General features: G+C 39.7%; 1 protein-coding gene across 3 annotated transcripts in view; it reads left to right on the top strand.

The window, feature by feature from the left end:
• The window catches only part of LOC136884388 (uncharacterized), a 267201-nt gene that overhangs the window by 44460 nt on the left and 203242 nt on the right, over positions 1-19499 (top strand). For all 3 annotated transcript variants that reach the window (XM_068229938.1, XM_068229937.1, XM_067156526.2), the window contains exons 2-3: positions 8657-8965; positions 16386-16652. In XM_068229938.1, the coding sequence (XP_068086039.1) occupies positions 8657-8965; positions 16386-16652 (576 nt within the window). The remainder of the gene's footprint in view (positions 1-8656; positions 8966-16385; positions 16653-19499) is intronic.

The following is a 19499-nucleotide window of genomic DNA, read 5'->3' as shown; positions in this document are numbered from 1 at the left end:
AGAGTTCGAAGTAAGGGTCTGGTCATCACGTTTGTAGATTTTAAAAAAGCATACGACAGTATTCATCGTGACTCATTATTAAAAAGCCTTAAAGAATTTGGCTTACATCAAAAACTTGTTAACCTCATTAATATGACTTTTAAAAATACGAAGGCAAAAGTTAAATTTAGAGGTGAATTATCAGAATCATTCACTATAAGAACTGGACTTCGACAAGGAGACGGACTTTCACCATTGTTATTTAATTGTGCATTGGAGAAGGTTATGCGTGAATGGAACAAGAAATGCCAACCAACTATCAAGATCGGTAGAAATATTAAACTCAACTGCCTTGCTTTTGCGGACGATTTAGCATTACTTGCAAATACAATAGAAGAGGCTAAATTTCAAATTGAACAACTAGAAATTATAGCTAAAAAAATGGGATTACAAATTTCATTTGAAAAAACAGAAATGATGCCAACTTTTAAAGTTGATTTACCAGTTATTCAGCTGAACAGTAATAAAGAGATTAAAATTGTTCAGAAATTCAAATATCTTGGGGAAATAATAACATGGAACACAAATGAAAAAGAAGCAATAGAACACAGAACAACTAAATTTAAACAAGCACAAAGACTTACCTGGCCAACCTATAAAAAAAAATCTCTTTCGATAAACGCTAAGCTGAAACACTATAATTCCATAGTTAAACCAGAGGCAACCTATGCTAGTGAAACTTTATACAAATTAAATGTAAAATCTACAACAGACAAATTACAGAAAACTGAGAGAAGAATTCTTAGAACAATTATTAATAAAAAACACCAAGTTGATGGACAGTGGAGATTGTTGCCTAACAACATTGTCTATCGTGAATGTGAATCAATAATATCTACAATGCGTAAAAGAAGAATTTCCTTTTTCTGTCACATATCAAGATTAGCAGACACCAGGATATTGAAACAACTATTCGATTACTTTTTGAAGAATAAAATCAATAATAATTGGTTCAAAGAAGTTCAGGACGATTTGGAAGAATTGGGTATAACTCGGCAACAAATCAAAGACAGAAAAGAGAAGAGGATTTTGAAGAACAAAAGCATAAGTCTCAAACTAAAAGTAGTTGAACGGAAACAATATACTATATCGGACACACAAAGGGCTTCCAGGTCGGAGAGGATGAAAAAGTTCTGGGAGAAGAAGAAGAAGAAATTAACTCAAATGTATTGATTTCAGTGCTCCAATGTGGGCGTAAAATATGTAAATAATAACGTGATGGGATTAACCAGTAAAAGAGGGGTAATATAAGGAGTCCGAGGAATGTTCTTAGTCAATTGAGTGATAAATTTATAATACTAGATGTAGGAAGATACTTAAACATAAGGAGTTCCAGGACAGAAGACTGGCACCCTTTGGACAAAGGAGAGGAAGGAGCAACACACACTACTGGGCAAACATCAAAGCCCATTCCAAAATGTAATAGTTGAATGTCGTGGTCCTTAGCTGGCCTATACGAAACAAGAAGAAGACTAGATGTAGGATCAAAAATCTAGAAGAGGTTGTGAAAATATAAGGGAATAATCCTAAAAAATTGTTGAATAGAATAAGGGAGTAGTGAAATAAAAATGAAAGTTCTGACCAGTTGGTCCAACAAGGGTTTTGAATTCATTATGAAGGGTATGTGTGATTGAAGATCAAGTAATACGTGATGGGATTAACCAGTAAAGGAGCTCCGAGTATAAGTGGAACTAATCAATTTCCGAACCCCCAATTATAATAGGCATTAGCATGAAGAAAATTATTACAAATGCGTGGGCGGTGACGATTACATTATAAATTTGATCATCACCAATTAAGTACCGGTAGCCTGGTTGTCCCAGCTCTGCTCGAATTAATAAGCTGAGAGATGTACCTACCATTCCTGCTCAAGCACCAAAAATGAAGTATAATGTTCCAATGTCCTTATGATTGGTTGAAAAAAGTCATTGTTGTAGTAGAGTGGCTGAGATTATAGGCGGTAAACTGTAAATTTATTTAGGAAATTTTTTTCCTGTTGCTATAAAGAAAGTTGATCCATATACAGCATCACTAATGGTAAAATGGGCTTCATTATATTCATAGGCTTGAAGGATAGTGAAATAAATCCCCAGTAAGATTGTGAAAAATAATCTTTGGGTAGCTTGGCTATAATTTCCTTCTATTAAACTATGATGTGCTCAGAGGATCAACATTTCTATATATGTGTACTTAAATTTTGGATGTAGTTTATAATTTCTGGGGTCTGGAGAGCAAAGTCACTACCACTGCCATTATAATTTCTTCTTTGACATTTGGTCATGATGTGCTGGATCGCTGCTTGTGTAGCACGGCAGTCACACTCAGGCGTTGAAATTCTGTTCCACTTGGTAGTGTAGTTCCCGTACAGTGTGGACGGTAGTGTACAAGGGTGGTTGAGACTTCACAGGAGGCAATGTGGGGTAGTATTTGTCGTAGAGTCTTTTCTGTCATTCAACGGAAGTTTGGAAGTTGCTGTTCCTCAAGTTCATGGCATCTCTGGTTGGTGGTTTTGTTGAATGCAGGTGATTAGTATTTAGATCACCGATATCGTCATGTATCGGCAGTTCTGCATTGTTCATTATTTTGATGAATTCTCTTAGGAGAACAGCTTTACGTGTGAGATCTGTATGTATGGCAGTAGATTTGATTGTGCCAGTGATGACTCATGATATTGTTCAGTTCAGTATCTATGATATTTGTGTGGGCACTATTTAGCCAGACAGCAGCGATAACACTAGTAGTCCCACCTATTCAATACAATACAATCTTAAAAGTTAGGGCTTTGTCCTTATCAAAATGTTAATATAAAATTAATACATTGGATGGTACTATCAATAGTAGGCATCAGCCATTTTTTACCTTAGGTACCTGATTGGGAATGACTTACGAATACTGTTAAAAACTATGTCTTGTAAAATGGATTAGAGATCGTCAAACAACTATTACAATATAAAATGTGGTATACTATTACAAGACATAGTTTTTAACAGTATTCGTAAGTCATTCCCAATCAGGTACAATGCCTAGTATTGATAGGCGAAACATGTACCATCCAATGTATTAATTTTATATTAACATTTTGATAAGGACAAAGTCCTAACTTTTAAGATTGTATTGTATTGAATAGGTGGGAGTAGTAGTGTTATTTATACAAATACTTTCAATACAGACCCAAAAATGAATTTTATCACATGTAATAGCAGCACAGTATTTGCCAGTCGAATACACCAATCCTGGAGCTCAAGGTACAGTTCCAGAACAAGACAGGGAGATGGATTTTGCTTCTCTACTGGAGAAAGTAGTCTGTGACTGGTGCAAAAAAACAATTGCATTGTAGAAACTTGAAGCTAACAGTAGGGCAGATCAACTAACCCTGACATCAAGATCTCCCTTGAGAAAAGATTGAGCCATTTCGCAGAGTGTCAGGCCTGGGACAAGGAGAGATTAGGGGACATCTGCGCTAGAGAAGACTCAATGCAATGAATCAGAAAAATAGAATTGGTATATGTGTTAAGTGCAGTGCTCTGATTGAGGAACTGGAAGCCAAAGAAAGGAAGATTCTCAGAAATTTGTTGGGCTCGGTATAACGATGAATAAAGAAGAATAAGGTTACCAACTTTTATGCACACTGTCGTGATTCAGCGGAAGAGAATTGCATTTTATTATCACACGGTAGAATGTATTATGGTTTGGGCAATTATGGATCACATTTGCTTGCTCTGGCTGAAAACATGAAAATATAATTGGACCAGTATAACATCCATAAGATAGGCTCACCCCCAGAAATCCTGTTTGTGCTTGCCAACTTCACATGGGATAAGAAGAAAGCTGAAGGGTACCTTTTCTACCTTTTTACCCACTCTGTTCATGTGAAAAGTAAACTCTTGTTTCCTTGTGCCTCTGCCCTGGGAAGTCCATGTCATGATTGTCACCTGTTTATCACCAGTGTGTGAAGGTCACTCCTTACATAATTGTCTTTCTAACTACTTACAGAACATTTTGCCTGGCCAGTTTCCTTTTTAACCAGTCATCACATTTCGTTAGCAGCTGCCACACACCTTTCAAGCATGGTGCAGCCCTTGTAGAGATGCTGGGGCCTCAGCTGCCATATTGCAGTACAGAATTGGAAAAAGAAAATTACTGGTCTTGAAGACCTTGCAGTTCAGTGAATCTTTAGCTGGAGCTTCATGCTCAGAGCACTGACGCCTTGGAGAAGTTCTGGGAACAAATCAGGCAGAAGGACTCGTGTCAGAAAAATATGATAGATGTTCCAAGATTTCTGAACACTGTTTGCACCATATGCTGGTCTCTACTTCTCTCACATGGCAAGGAGCATGGACTGATCGCAAGTGGTGTTCAACCCAGAGATCACCCTCACCCTACTGGATTCCTGTCAGCAGTCTTGCCTGTCACTATTCACTTGACCGCTGCTTTATTCTGAGCTCGTACACTTCTGTAATGAGATATCTGCCAGCTACGTCTGTGGGATGCTCAGCAAGTTCATACCAGTTGATGACAAATCCCATATTTGTTTTAGCTGAGCTGAGTTCTCAAGTGCTGGTGTTTTAAGTTCGAACATCCCACACTTGTTCACACTTGTTTCACCTGGTCTTGTGTGGGTTGCATTCTTCACATTGGATGATTGTGATGAGTGTTTAACATCCAAATCTTTACTTGTCTGCAATTGATCGTCTTGTCTCCCAGTGGCATAAATGTATTAACCATTCCATGTTGGTGTTGTAGTCCCTTAAAGTGTGGCAGCACTCATAGATATGAGGCATCACCATCACTGTCATAGAGTACATCTTCCATTTTCCCAATAGTAGTCTTCTATTTGTCGCTCTTCCTGAAAGCACTGCGGGGAGTGTTTGAGAACGCCAGGTCCGTGTCTTTTGATTTGACTCCCGTAGGCGACCTGCGCGTCGTCATGAGGATAAAATGACGATCAAGATGACACGCCCAGCCCCCGTGCCAGCGAAGTTAACCAGGGATGGTTAAAATTCCCCACCCTGCCGGGAATGGAACCCGGGACCCCTGTGACCAAAGGCCAGCACGCTAACCATTCAGCCATGGACCCAGACCCTGCAAGCACTAATGTTTGCAGTCGTGGTAAGGACGTATCGTCTGTCATGTCTTACTTTACGCCAAGCAAGTTCAGTTGGACTCAAGTCACACATGTAGAGTGATAATCTCACAACGTGTCTGTGACTGGCAAATAGCTTTCCTTTCTTTGGTCGTATTTCTTCAACGAGAGAGAAGAGGGTGTATTTTCTCATATTGTCATCGCATGGCATGTTATGTTCATTCAGGTAGTCTTAACATCTCCCTTTTCAAGGATCTCTGTGTAGGCAGTTTGTCAACTTCTTTCCCGTGGTAGGGGATGCGAGGTCGGGAATTACCCTTTCCTTCACTCGCTTTAATCACCTGTAGCGGTACCTGCATTGTAAACCAAGCAGACCTTCAATAAGTCTGTTGGAAACTATTGTATTTTTTAATACCCCCATAGCATCTGTATGCTGTCAACATTTCCTAAAGGTCAAATTTGCACCTGCCAACTTTTGTCTAGATATAATATTGGCGTACCTTTCTGTCTGAATTTTTTAATTTTCTGTAGGTATGAACCCCTCCAATTTGCAATATTATCTCTTTCTATAAGTAGTTTTCGCCGTGCTCCACACGATTTGCATCTAAACCCCATCGCCCTCAACATCTGCATTAATGTTATTGTCTCGCAATTGAAAGCAATTCGTCCTTCTAATACAGGAAGGACTTTCTTACACGTAGGCGCTACCTTGTGCTGAAAATAAGTTTTTGATTGTAATTTTTAATCATCTGATGATGAAAGGTAATCTCTTTCTTAATACGTAGACTTTCACGACTGCTAAATGACATAATAATACTTAATTTGGGGATATTAGGTCACATAATGTAAGCATCTGCTGATACGTTTCAATCCTACAATCGATCATCTTCAGAGCAATAACTAATAATGTACTGGTAACTGTTACTCCGTAGTAATCAGACTCAAGAGAGAGACAAACACACTTCATTCTAGGGCCTCCATAGTCGAGGAGAAACATCTTGAGGGTAGCCACGATCTACTCACTATACAGACGTCACCTTTCTAAAGGTGGTTAGCAATTTCTATCACCTCACGAATGATTGTAGGTATAAAATGTTTCTCTTTATAAATGACAGAAGTTGCATCAAAAATGATTTGATGGTCATTACGTATGGCATGTTCTGCCACAGCAGACTTCTCTGGCTGGCAAAGACATAAGTGCCTGTGATGTTCTTTAATCCTCGTTCTACCTTCCTTGCTCCTGTGGATTGGAGTAAGTTGGCCAAACGTAGGAAGGTAGCATCGCAGACACTTATGTCTTTGCCAGCCAGAGGAGTCTGCTGTGGCAGAACATGCCATACGTAATGACCATCAAATCATTTTTGATGCAACTTCCGTCATTTATAAAGAGAAACATGTTATATCTAGGATCATTCGTGATGTGATATTAATTTCTATACACCTTTAACAAGGGTGATGTCTGTATAGTGAGTAGATCGTGGCTACCCTCAACATCTTTCTCCTTGACTCTCAAGGCCCTGGAATGAAGTGTGTTTGTCTCTCCTGAGTCTGGTTACTACGGAGAGCAGATTGTTACATTATGTGACCTAATATCCTCAAATTAAGTAGTATTATGTAATCTTTCTGTTTCCAAGGACTCGGATCGTGGTCGAAAGTTTCCTGCTCGGCGTGGACAAGATACCGCCCTCATCACTAAGTTCATTTCTTACACACTGTATTGTTCAGTCTGGAACAGTAAAATACTAATCTATCAGCAATAACTTAAATCTTTTAATCCACCTAGTCAATACCTATTACAATCTTTTATAGACTAAACTCCGTACATGTTTCTCTTCTTCAGTGGCTTATAATGTACCAAGCATTCCCAAGACTCATTAAAATCACTATTTTATCCTGCCTTGCAAATACAGTACATTTTATTTCATTCTAAATAAAATATTATAAACTAAGTGTGTTCTGGAAAAGATAATTAGAGAGTGGATGAGATTCCTTCCAGAGAACACTGGATTACGGATGGGGATTAAAGCAGACAACCTGAGGATACCATGCCTAGCCTTTGCAGACGATCTGACTTTATTGGCAAATGACATACAGGAGGCTACTACTCAGCTCCAAACACTGCACTCAATAGCGGCTAAAACGGGTCTTTTGATCAACATAGGAAAGACCGAGTTTGTTACTAACATCAAAGATGCCCCTGGAAAGATGAGAGTCAGTGATAATATCTACATCAAGAGAGTCAAAAGTGTAAAGTACCTTGGGGAATGGTTCTCAGAGGACCTCAGCGAAACAATGGCTCTTGAACACAGGAGACTCAAACTAGATAAGGCTTACCATGCCTGTAGAAAGCTGTATGCTTCAAAAAATCTGTCGATGAATGTCAAACTAAGACACTACAATGCAGTAATCAGACCGTCAGTCCTCTATGCAGCAGAGTGTCTATATTTAACTAAGAAGACCCCACTAAGAGCCCTCGAGGTACAAGAAAGAAAGTTCCTGAGACGGATAGTGGGACCAAGAATTTTACCAGATGGAAGCCGATGGTATCAACCAAATCGTGAGCTATATAAACACCAAGAAAATCTCATAGATGCCATCAGAAGAAGGCGACTGGCTTTTTACGGACACCTATCCAGAATGGACTCAAATAGATTATCTCATAGGATCTTCAAGGCTGCTAACAAGGGCAAAGCTACTGGGTTCGTGTGGATGAAGCAAGTGGAGAAGGACCTTTCGGAACTCCACATAAATCAAAACGACATAGCTGATCGGAGTAACTATCATACAACTCTTAAAACTAAATCCTTTGTAACATCCCTCACAGAAGTTACCCACAGACCAAAAGACGAGACCAGGAAATGGTCTGAGGAACGTAAGATTGAATTTAGCCGGAAAATGAAGGACTACTGGGCCATCAGGAAAGCTCGAGGTACCAACAAGAAAACAGCTGCCAAACCAGCCGCTAAGAACACCAATTGTGGCAAACAACGACGATGACTTCAAGAAACAGCTAAAACACAAGCACCGTGGTCCATAGATGGCCCTAACGAATTAAAAAAAAAACTAAGTGTACGAAATAAAATTATTAAATGTCAACTTAAATAAAAATGATTGGAAGTTATAATTTGACGTAGTGTTCCAGTTATCAGTATCAATAAATGACAAATTTATCAATTACCTACTTAGCCTATTAAAAATATTTTGTCTAAAAACAAATGGTCTTGTAAATTCAGGCATCGACTAATAGATGTGTCTGTAAATGTTGAACATTTCCTCTATTCCATTGCTTTGAGGACTTTTACAAACGTTCTTAACTTGAGTACGCTGTGCAACTGTATTTGACCTTGACTTCTGATAGTAACTCTTGGAGTCGTGCGAACCTTCTCTTTCCATTTTTATGGCTCTCACAGTTGTGTGTGACACATGAGAATGTTTGTAAACCAGTGCGTAGATTGACTCTGGTACTCTGAGCACTGCCCTTTCAGCTCGACCCTTTAGTTCTAGGGTTCCTTGAACGTACTGTTACTGTTCCAGAATGGCTCCGAGCACTCGTATCTGGTGACGGTGACCACGGCGGCGCGATGCAAGGAGAACGCCTCCAGCTCGTGCGTCGCAGCGGACCTGGTGTGCGAGCTGTTGCTGAACGATGAGGCGGGATCCCGCTCTGTGCCCGGCAGGCTGTGCGTCGCGGAGGAAAACGAGCCGGCGCTCCCGGCGGGCGACCGGGGCTTCGCCGAAGTTGTGGGGGACGAGAAGGGCCAACTGGCTGAACTTCTGGTGGAGTCGCTGACGGCCGAACTCCCAGACCTGCACGTGGTGGACATCCTGTCCCTGAAGAAAGAGGTACGGGCCAAATACACCTTCCTTGACCTTTCTACCATCACATATCCTTTATTGTTTATTTGATTTATTTATTGTTACTTGGTTTTCCTTTCAAAAACCAAAACTGCCACGTATAAATTGAATGTTCCATGTTTTTTGAACCACTCAATCCATCAACGTTAGTTGTGTTCAACACACAGACAAACTTCTCAAGATTTTTAACACAGCGTTGCACTCACATTTGATTTTTTAAAGACAAGATCTCTTACATAATTTTTTCTATAAGTGAAGATGTTTTTCACTGTGCATATTATCCATATGGCAATTTTTAAAAGGTCTCTTATTCATATGTCGACTGATGATGACCCACCAGGGATGAAACCTGTATCGATTTTATAGTCTGTTAATAAAGACTTAACTTGTATTGTAAAGGTGGGAATACGTGATAAGGATTGCTAAAGTGATTTTAAAGTTGTATATTGAAGATATGTGGGCAATAAGTGTTGTCACTTTAAAGATGTTACATTTTCATGAGCCCCTTATTATAATTGACATCTGTTCTGATATTAGATCCTTCTTCAACCCAAAAATCTTGCAGAAATGAACAAAGAAGCGTGGAATCTTTCCTCTTGTTCTGATCAGAGGGCCAATAACTCCTTAGATTGTCCCTTTGTATACCATTCATCTCACACACATACTGTATGCATGTAGTGCACTCACACACCCTCTGAGTCCCAGGCTAGCATTAATCTCAGGGGTGTCTGGTTCATCAATAAACATCTAATAAAAATCTGAACTATAAATATAGGCGCACAAATAAACACAGGGATGAACAAGGCATGCAAATTAAGGTGGGGGAAGGCTCAATCATAAACACAAATTAAACGACTCCATGATAGGATTGGGAAGTGACACTTCAAAATTATCATGGGCACCCATAGCTAACTACAATAAAAAGAGTATGAAATGGTTTCCTTTGAAAAACAATGCCATAAAGAGCAGTTTATTGCATCATTTGGCACAATTAAGTCACGTAATCACTGATTTGACCGGAGAATAAAACACCGCAAGAAGTGGTGAGGATACCAATCCTATAATAAAAACATGTGGGGTTTGTTCCACCCTACTTGGTGTGAATTGTTGGAGCTGGCTCCATCATCCGATCCGGCGTTCGTATGAGTAGGTGGTTCCCATGGACGACCCCGACTGTCGGCTTATCAGTCCGTTTGATTAGACACCGTACATTGCCAAGGCTGGCACCTTGGTTTGGATCATGTTACTATGATTAGGCGGGAATGAATATGCGGATGGACCCTATAATTCGTCCAGTTCATGTTATGCCATACCAAACTCGTCATTATACAGATTACCTGAATGTATTTATTATTGATGGGCTCGATCACTTGGTTTGGGAAGGTCAAGCGCATCACTTACATAACAAGGACTTGCCTGGAAATACCTTCCTGCTCTCCGCTCCCATCCCTCAGGCAAATACAAACAAATGGGTATCGCAGTAAATCTGGCACACCGCCATTCGGCTCGTTAAGAGTCTAAATCTCCCTTCTATTAAATGTATTATTATTATTATTATTATTATTATTATTATTATTATTATTATTATTATTATTATTATTATTATTATTATTATTATTATTATTATTATTATTATTATTGCTGTTGTTGTTGCTGGTCCCATTTAAATTTGTTTAATCTGGCATGATTAATCATTACACCTTATGGTCATTTATGCGGACTATCAACCTCTCTAATCTCTGGGGCCGTAGTCCTTCAAATAACTACGCATGCAGCCCATCCTTCTCATACGTACTATAACGGTGTGCAATCCCTGCACTCTCCGTAACTTAGTCTTACTCTGCCTACATCCCACGGGCTGATAATTCCATTTTCCAGTACCCGGAGACTAACGCTCCCTGTGTTTCTCGTAGACTTCCTTGTATACTTCGTCGTAGCTTCATTATAAATATCCCTGATGAGGGAATCCTCCCTTCCTTATACATCAGAGTAACATTATTCAATCATTATTCACAGAGTTATCGACTGATTATATTCCATCAAGTACGTAGTATGATTCATTTCTTCAGTAATTGCATGTTATTCCTAATTTCCCCCTTTACAATTGATTTCTTTTCTGAGGCTAGTCTCCACAAATGATCGTAAGGGTGTAACTTTATATTCCCATAACTTTTAACAATCGTGAATATTGGAATTATTACGTGGTTCCAAACCACTATTTGCATAATAAAATTTTTACCATTATTTATAATCCATTAAAACCACGATTTAAACAATAGGTTGAGACCAATATTTATAATTTATTATAACCAGCGGCAGCAATCTGACTTCTTAATTAACACAAAGTTATTTAACACATAAATTGGAACCCACTTAAAATTTTTAAGGTGTCACTAGCGATTCCTAGCATTTAGCCGTTTAAAATTCAAAGTTTAACGTTTTAATATCATATTTTACATCCCGACAATTCAATCACTGGCAAAATGTCGGCATCTCATGACACTGGCATTTCATGTGACTGGATTTCCCATAGAACACGATCAAATTTCACCCCACTTGTCACCAACTATGGGTCAGTACAAACAACTACACAATTGCTTCAATATCGAGAAAAGCTCAACTCAACGAATACCATAAAACATGCATGAAATAAAATACTAAACCCCAAACCTAATGCAGACTATTTACAACAAACAAATATACTACTGAAATCTGACCCAATATTTACGTTACAAATTTTAACTTCGTCCATCTATCCTAAATTAATAATGGACTTGGGAAGCGATCCATTTGTTACATGAAGTAACCACATATAAATGACACTGTTTCCCTTCTAATTACGGTAACATTCCAAAATAATTCACAAATTAATACTCCTCTATTTAGTTGGATCGTCAGCGGCATTCCAGCCCTCATATGTTTACCCCTGCATGATGGCTGGTTTCAGGTCACAAATATACTTTACACTGAGGCATTCAGGAATTATAAACACTGGTCTAATATTTAACCACTCTTTAAATACATAATTACACTTGTTATTCTTCGTCTTTTCCCCACACAAAAGACTGGGACACGTACGACTTCGTGTTGAATATATCACCTGGCACGTCCGAAATGTTATCAAGCTGCCTAATCCATTCCGCTCTTGATGTGTGGCTCATATCACGTTTACTACAGCTTGTTCATTGCACTGCATTGTTTAGCACTCTCATATACATTTCCTGACTTTGCTTCACTTTACTTTTCGTACGTCCGGCTCTTACAGTCTGCCCGGATTCGCAGTTTAAATAACATTCAGCTCATATCATGACAAGATCTGGCTGGATTTAAAGTTTGCTCGAACACGGTGTGACTCTGGGACACAACTGCTTCCTTCCGAATAAGAATGAGACGTCACTTTGCCCGAGATCAGAATACTATTGGGAGTGTGGTTTGCTCCTTTCATTCGTAATTATAGATGGAAGGCCTCACTGATGGGTCAACTGATATCATGCCTTGGAAAGAGGGGGTAGTTTTTCTAAATTGGCACTTGCGCGCCGAGTAGAAAATTGTAATTGATACCAATTAATCCACTCGTATGGAACGTATACGTGGTTTAATATGATCTAATATCGATTGTAGATCTCGGAGATATTAGCGGATATTGCTCCTCCACATTTTGCGGGCTAAACCGTGTCCATCATAGCGTGGTCTTTTCCCAGCCAATAGCGTTTGAGATGACTCGGTTCCGAGAATTTTATTCTTCAGTTTATTAAACTTATAACCGATTCTTTTATGCACGACATCTAAAAACTTCCTTGATGTAATTTAGGTAATTGCAATATTTAATAATTCATTTTGGAAATAATTGATGTTTCAGTTCATTTCTGTCAAGCTGGTATCCCTGGGTGGCCATATGATTTTTGTGATTGGGCGATAGCAGGCGGTTAATTCGAATCTTCCTCCGTGACACCATAAGGACACTTTTGCTCTGGAAGCGCTGGGATCTCCGACGTACAGCCTCCGAGAATTTCTGACGTCGTGGAAAGTTCTGCCTGACCAGAAATACATCGCTGCAACCCTCATGTTGTAACTAGGCCTTTGTCTCTTTGCTTTCCTTTCAATTTTTGAGCCCACTGGGTTATCGAAATCTTCCTGTCGGTATGCTGGTAGTCAACTAGCCTTGCCATTGTGACAGAATAATCCGTCTGGCTCTATTCGGTCGCGCAGAAGATTTGTACACATCTACACTTCCTTCGACCTGCCCATTTCAATATGTGTAACTGTTCTCCTTCTGATATCAAATCATGATTAATTCATGGGCAATAAAGGATGAGGATGGCGATACTGTAAAGTAGTTTGGAAAAAATATCTCACAGCGTTCTGGTAAACTTAGCCAATCAGATTGCGAGCTGCAAGTGGCTTGAGAGCACCGGAAGGGATTTGAACAGAGACCTCCAAGCATACTACGGTGAGACTGACTGTCCTTGAATCTTAATAAATAATTTGTTAACTTACCTCAAAATTAGCGTAAAAAGAAGTTCCACCAAATGAACACTTGTTATGTGCTGGAACGGTTTTATTACACTAGAGGACCAGTTTCTACTCGTCGTGGAGTCCATCAAGAAGTAAGTATAAATAACCACCTAATCGATACTTTATTAATGGCTCAGGCAAAATGGAATAAAATTAAAACTTACAGGACATGTTTTGACCACTTAGTGGTCCTCTTCAGCTGTATAAATAAAGAACTGAAAAGAAAAACATTATGACAATAAGCACAAATAAAAGTTCTTTGGAGACTCCTTTGATAAAAATGGAGGTCATCAGAATAGGTCATCTTGCCTCTCGTTCTTGTTTGGAAAAGATGTTTATTCTGTGCTGTCTAGAGGGTCTGTCTTTGAGCGTTACCTGGTGAAGTAACGATGTGATACAGTTTGACAGTTCATGGAAAGCTCTGGAGAGAAGGGAAGTAGAGTTTTATCGTCATCTAAAATAACATGTGAGGGAGGAGGGAGATTGGGCTGTGCTTCTGCGATGTCGTGTTTGATTATATCTCTTGTTCGTCTAGTCTGTTTCATGTCTATCCATTCTAAGTATTTGCTAATATTCTCATATAAGATGTTTTTATGCTCATTGTTTTCGTTGAGATTCTCTTCACCGTTATCCAATTTATCAAGAACGAAGAAGAAAAGGCATACTCAATTTTCTGGATATCCAAACAATTCGTAAAGACAACCATTTCCAATTTAAAATATACAGGAAACCCACTTTTACCCCGACTACAATCAAAAGTGATTCTTTACATCCCATCTCGCAAAAGAAATCAGCTTATTATAGTTTCGTCAACAGAGCCTTTGAAATTCCGCTAACAGAAACAGACAGAAAAAAGGAACTTTCTTTCATTCGTCAACAGGCTCTACATAATGGTTTCAGTTTGAAATTCATCAATAAAATCATCACTAAATGCAAATACCAACAACAAATTAAACTTAAACAGCATTCAGAAAAAAAAAAAAGGATATGTAAAATTCACCTTTAATACCCGAAGATTTACAAAATCACCAACTTATTCAAGAAACACAATACCAAGGTAGCCTTCTCTACAAACAACAACACGAAACATAGATTCTTTAGTCATAATAAAGCTAATAAACTTAAAGATTACGAATTCCAGGAATCGGGTATTTATAAGCTGACTTGTGCTCAATGTAAAAAAACTTATGTGGGACAATCTGGAAGGAACTTCTCAATTAGATATCAAGAACACGTCAATGCTGAAAGATACAAAAGATTCTCTGCCATGGGATCCCATATGAAAGAGTCCAACCACAAATTCACCAATATAAAACAGGACCTTCAAATTATCTGTATGATTAATAAAGGTAATCTTATGAACAACCTGGAAAACATCCACATCGTTCTTGATAAATTGGAAAACGGTGAAGAGAATCTCAACGAAAACAACGAGCATAAAAACATCTTATATGAGAATATTAGCAAATACTTAGAATGGGTAGACATGAAACAGACTAGACGAACAAGAGATATAATCAGACACGACATCGCAGAAGCACAGCCCAATCTCCCTCCTCCCTCACATGTTATTTTAGATGACGATAAAACTCTACTTCCCTTCTCTCCAGAGCTTTCCATGAACTGTCAAACTGTATCGCATCGTTACTTCACCAGGTCGCGCTCAAAGACAGACCCTCTAGACAGCACAGAATAAACATCTTTTCCAAACAAGAACGAGAGGCAAGATGACCTATTCTGATGACCTCCATTTTTATCAAAGGAGTCTCCAAAGAACTTTTATTTGTGCTTATTGTCATAATGTTTTTCTTTTCAGTTCTTTATTTATACAGCTGAAGAGGACCACTAAGTGGTCAAAACATGTCCTGTAAGTTTTAATTTTATTCAATTTTGCCTGAGCCATTAATAAAGTATCGATTAGGTGGTTATTTATACTTACTTCTTGATTAAACATCGATACGGTCATGAAATGGACAACTTGTAATAGTGGAGTCCATCTTCAGTTCAAATGTTAAAAAATCAAGATCCATTACACAATTACATACATAGAGATAAAAAGTTATAATAAAATATATGTTACATAACATCCAACCGTCGAGGGTTCAGCAATCTGATTGGCTAACTTCAGCACCTGACAGCACCATGAGAGAGCAAATACTCATGGTATTTCTGTTTACAGGAGGCTGTGTTAAATGTTACACATACGTATTATATGAATGCAAGGTTCTCTGTGCATATGGTCGTAGTTTCCAAAATACAAAAAGCCGAAATAAGTCGTGTGGATGCAGGGATGGACATTGAAATCCCTCTTTTGTTTGAAATCGCTGTGTATTGTGCACATGCCTACTACTTTTTATTTTTGTTGGTGTTCATGCATTAAGAGCTTTATCACATTTGTTCAGTCAAAGAAAAACACGAGATCATTGCAGATTCAAGTATTCATGCAAAAAAGCGTGAACAACATGAAGAATAGAAAAGTAAAGTGTTCCTCACAACACCGAACATAGCAGAAAATACTCAACACAAAGAATATCTGGTGCGGTAGGCCCTTTTAAGGATTCAGTAACTTTGTGAGCCAGCATTCAGGAATAGTTATAACTTTCATTTTGTTCCGTATTGAAGTGGGATTACATTAAAATAAAGGTTTTCAAAGGTCTACCTTTTCAATACAATGCATTCGGGAGATGATGCATTGCTGTGCTTTTCCATTTTCATACTAACTGAATGTTAGGGCTGTACTGAAAACTGTGCGTGCTTTTTTTTTCCATTCTCCTGCCACTGGAAATGATCACAGTTATTGCAGCTTTAGGTGAGGGCATCATCAGGGTCATTTATATGGGAGAAGAGCCTTTTCTTCTTGGTTTGTTTCTTGACATTCTAATCCACGTTACAGACCGACGAGAACGGCACCCTGATGTATCTGACGGCGAAGGCGACGGACAGGGACGGGGGCGACACCCCTCAGTTTGCAGTGTGTGAGTTGGTCAATGGGACCGCTTACAGGCGGGCCCAGTGCTTCCCCCTCCAGACGGATCTGCCAGAGGTCGTCCCCGATGGCCAGAACATGACCGAAGTGATGCAGGGAGTCCAGCTGCTCAACGAACTCTCTCCCTCAAAATTCATCTACACCTTGGAGAACTTGCTGAATACTGAAAAAATTGTAAGTACACTTTGTCTTATTGGGTTCATGATGTAGATGTTGATTCTCATAGGGAACCTGAAATATTTGTCCCGAATGAGTAAATTTATAATACCAATATAAATGGTCCGTTATTGGACATTGCAAATTTTCGAAACTTGGCACACGGGGGCGAAACGCAGGCAACCAGGAAAGAATTAGCTGGTAATATTGGCTTCACGCTCTGGTGCTGTGGCGTTCTCCAGACATAGTGTCCACTAAATGTAACGTTTCTTTATCGTACTTTACTTTTTAGAATGAGTGAATATGTCTGTCTGGGCATACGATGAGGAAAAGTTCTTCTCTTTGCTTTACGTCGCACCAACACAGATTGGTCTTATGGCGACGATAGGATAGGAAAGGGTTGGGAGTGGGAAGAAAGTGGTCGTGGCCTTAATTAAGGTACAGTTCCAGCATGTGCCTGGTGTGAAAATGGGAAACCACAGAAAACCATCTTCAGGGGTGTCGACAGTGGGGTTCGAACCCACTATCTCCCAGATGCAAGCTAATAGCCGCGTGCCCCTAAACGCATGGCGAACTCGCCCGTTAAAGGATGAGGAAAAGAACTTTACGTGCCAAGAGTTAAGAAGATATTTCGAAAACGACATTTTGAGACAAGAAATAACTCGTCACACTGTGGAAGAGGAACATCACATTTCTTCGAGTGGCCAAAATCAAATTCCTGGATTTCCACAAAGAAAGGCCTTTCCACTGTGTGCAGTGTCCCTCATACAAAGCTGTCGGTGCGTTATTGGCTTCTCGGGGTCACAAGTAGCTTGTTAAACATCTGAAGGCTTGGTATCGACAGTAAGAGACAGCTTGCAACACAACACTAGGAGTCTAGCTGGAAAGTCATGGAACTGCCACTTTTTCTAAATGCTTAATGCACGCTACGGCTTTCTGTACATCACCAGTATGTTTGACTTGAGCATTCTTCCATGGGGTTTTCAGGTACAATTGTTTTATCTTTAAATGAATAATTGAGCTGAACGTCTCTCCCAACTGCAATGCTGGGAATTGATTAAAAAAAATACTTTTACAAGTAATAAAGCATCTTGGTTATACTTAAACAGTTCATTTTTGAACTCAGGGAATTTTCTTGTTTGGTTACCAGCTTTTCTTGATTTGCAAAACGAAGGCCGACGTCAAGCAAGGCTGTTCGCTCTCGCAGATTTTTAAAAACGTATCTATTCAAAACGCAATACATGAAGTAAATGATGTGACTGAAGGTGTCAAGATTCAAGGAGAATCAACGAATCCAAAAGAGCATTCTTCAAGAAGAGAAGAAACCTGGACACTTGCCTTGGCTGATGCTTTTGAGGATAATGAAACGTTACAAATAAAGAAACTCAGAAGCAATGATTGTGGAATAAACAGTTGGATCAGACATAAGACTTAGTGGAAGGAAGACCACAACAGACAAAGTTGGTCATTACTTAGAACTGAAGCCACTACACCAGTAGTAGACAGCTGTGCATGTTTTAAGACAATTTACAATGTTTATTATTGTGTATCCCCACATACACTATGTGATCGAAAGTATCCGGACACCCCCAAAAACATACGTTTTTCATTTTAGGTGCCACAGCAACCTCCGTAGTCATTGGACATGGGGCGCTCCGAACATGGTCAGGTGTGTCGGAAGTCTGTACGCAAGATTTCCAACACTCCTAAACATCCCTAGGTCCACTGTTTCTGATGTGATAGTGAACTGGACGAGGGTCGTCCAGTGTATCCAGACCATCACACAGGAATTCCATACTGCATCAGGATCCACTCCAAGTACTATGACAGTTTGGTGGGAGGTGAGAAAACTTGGATTTCGTGGTCGAGCGGCCACACATCACGCAGGTCTATGCCAAACGACGCCTCGCTTGGTGTAATGAGCGTAAACATTGGACGATTGAACAGTGGAGAAACGTTGTGTCGGGTGACGAATCACGGTACATAAGGTGGCGATCCGATGGCAGGGTGTGGGTATGGTGAACATCATCTGCCAGCGTGTGTAGTGCCAACAGTAAAATTCGAAGGCGGTGGTGTTATGGTGTGGTCGTGCTTTTCATGAAGGGGGCTTGCACCCCTTGTTGTTTTGCGTGGCACTATTACAGCACAGGCCTACATTGATGTTTTAAGCACTTACTCGCTTCCCTCTGTTGAAGAGCACTTCGGGGTTGCCAATTGCATCTTTCAATACGATCGAGCACCTGTTCGTAATGCACAGCCTCTGGTGGAGCGGTTACATACCTGTCATGGACTGGCCTGCACAGGGTCCCAACCTGAATCCTATAGAACACCTTTGGGATGTTTCGGAACGCCGACTTCGTGCCAGGCCTCACCGACCAACATCGCTACCTCTCCTCGGTGCAGCGCTCCATGAAGAATGGGCTGCCATTCCCCAAGTAACCTTCCAGCACCTAATTGAACGTATGCCTGCGAGAGTGGAAGCTGTCAAGGCTAAGGGTGGGCAAACACAATATTGAATTCCAGCATTACCGATGGAGGGCACCACAGACTTGTACGTCGTGTTTACCCAGGTGTCCGGATACTTTTGAACACGTAGTGTATTTACACTTTAAAAAAATGTAAATGTACATATTAAGAAAATCCATAATAAGCACATAAATCAGCGATATTTGTTACGCAATAAAATTTAAAATGCTACCTTGTTATAAAATGGTGCTCATATTCTGATGGTGGTGTTTTTTTAACAGTGAATCTTAAGTCACATTTCTTAATGTTGGGGCTATTTATGGACTTCCTCCGGAAGTTGGAAGACTTGCTGGTCACTCTTAACTCGCTCGTCTGGTTTTGTTTATAGAATGTCAGCAA

The sequence above is a fragment of the Anabrus simplex genome, chromosome 12 (assembly GCF_040414725.1).
Source record: "Anabrus simplex isolate iqAnaSimp1 chromosome 12, ASM4041472v1, whole genome shotgun sequence".
Lineage (NCBI taxonomy): Eukaryota > Metazoa > Arthropoda > Insecta > Orthoptera > Tettigoniidae > Anabrus > Anabrus simplex.
This window is presented reverse-complemented; position numbering and strand designations above follow the sequence as displayed.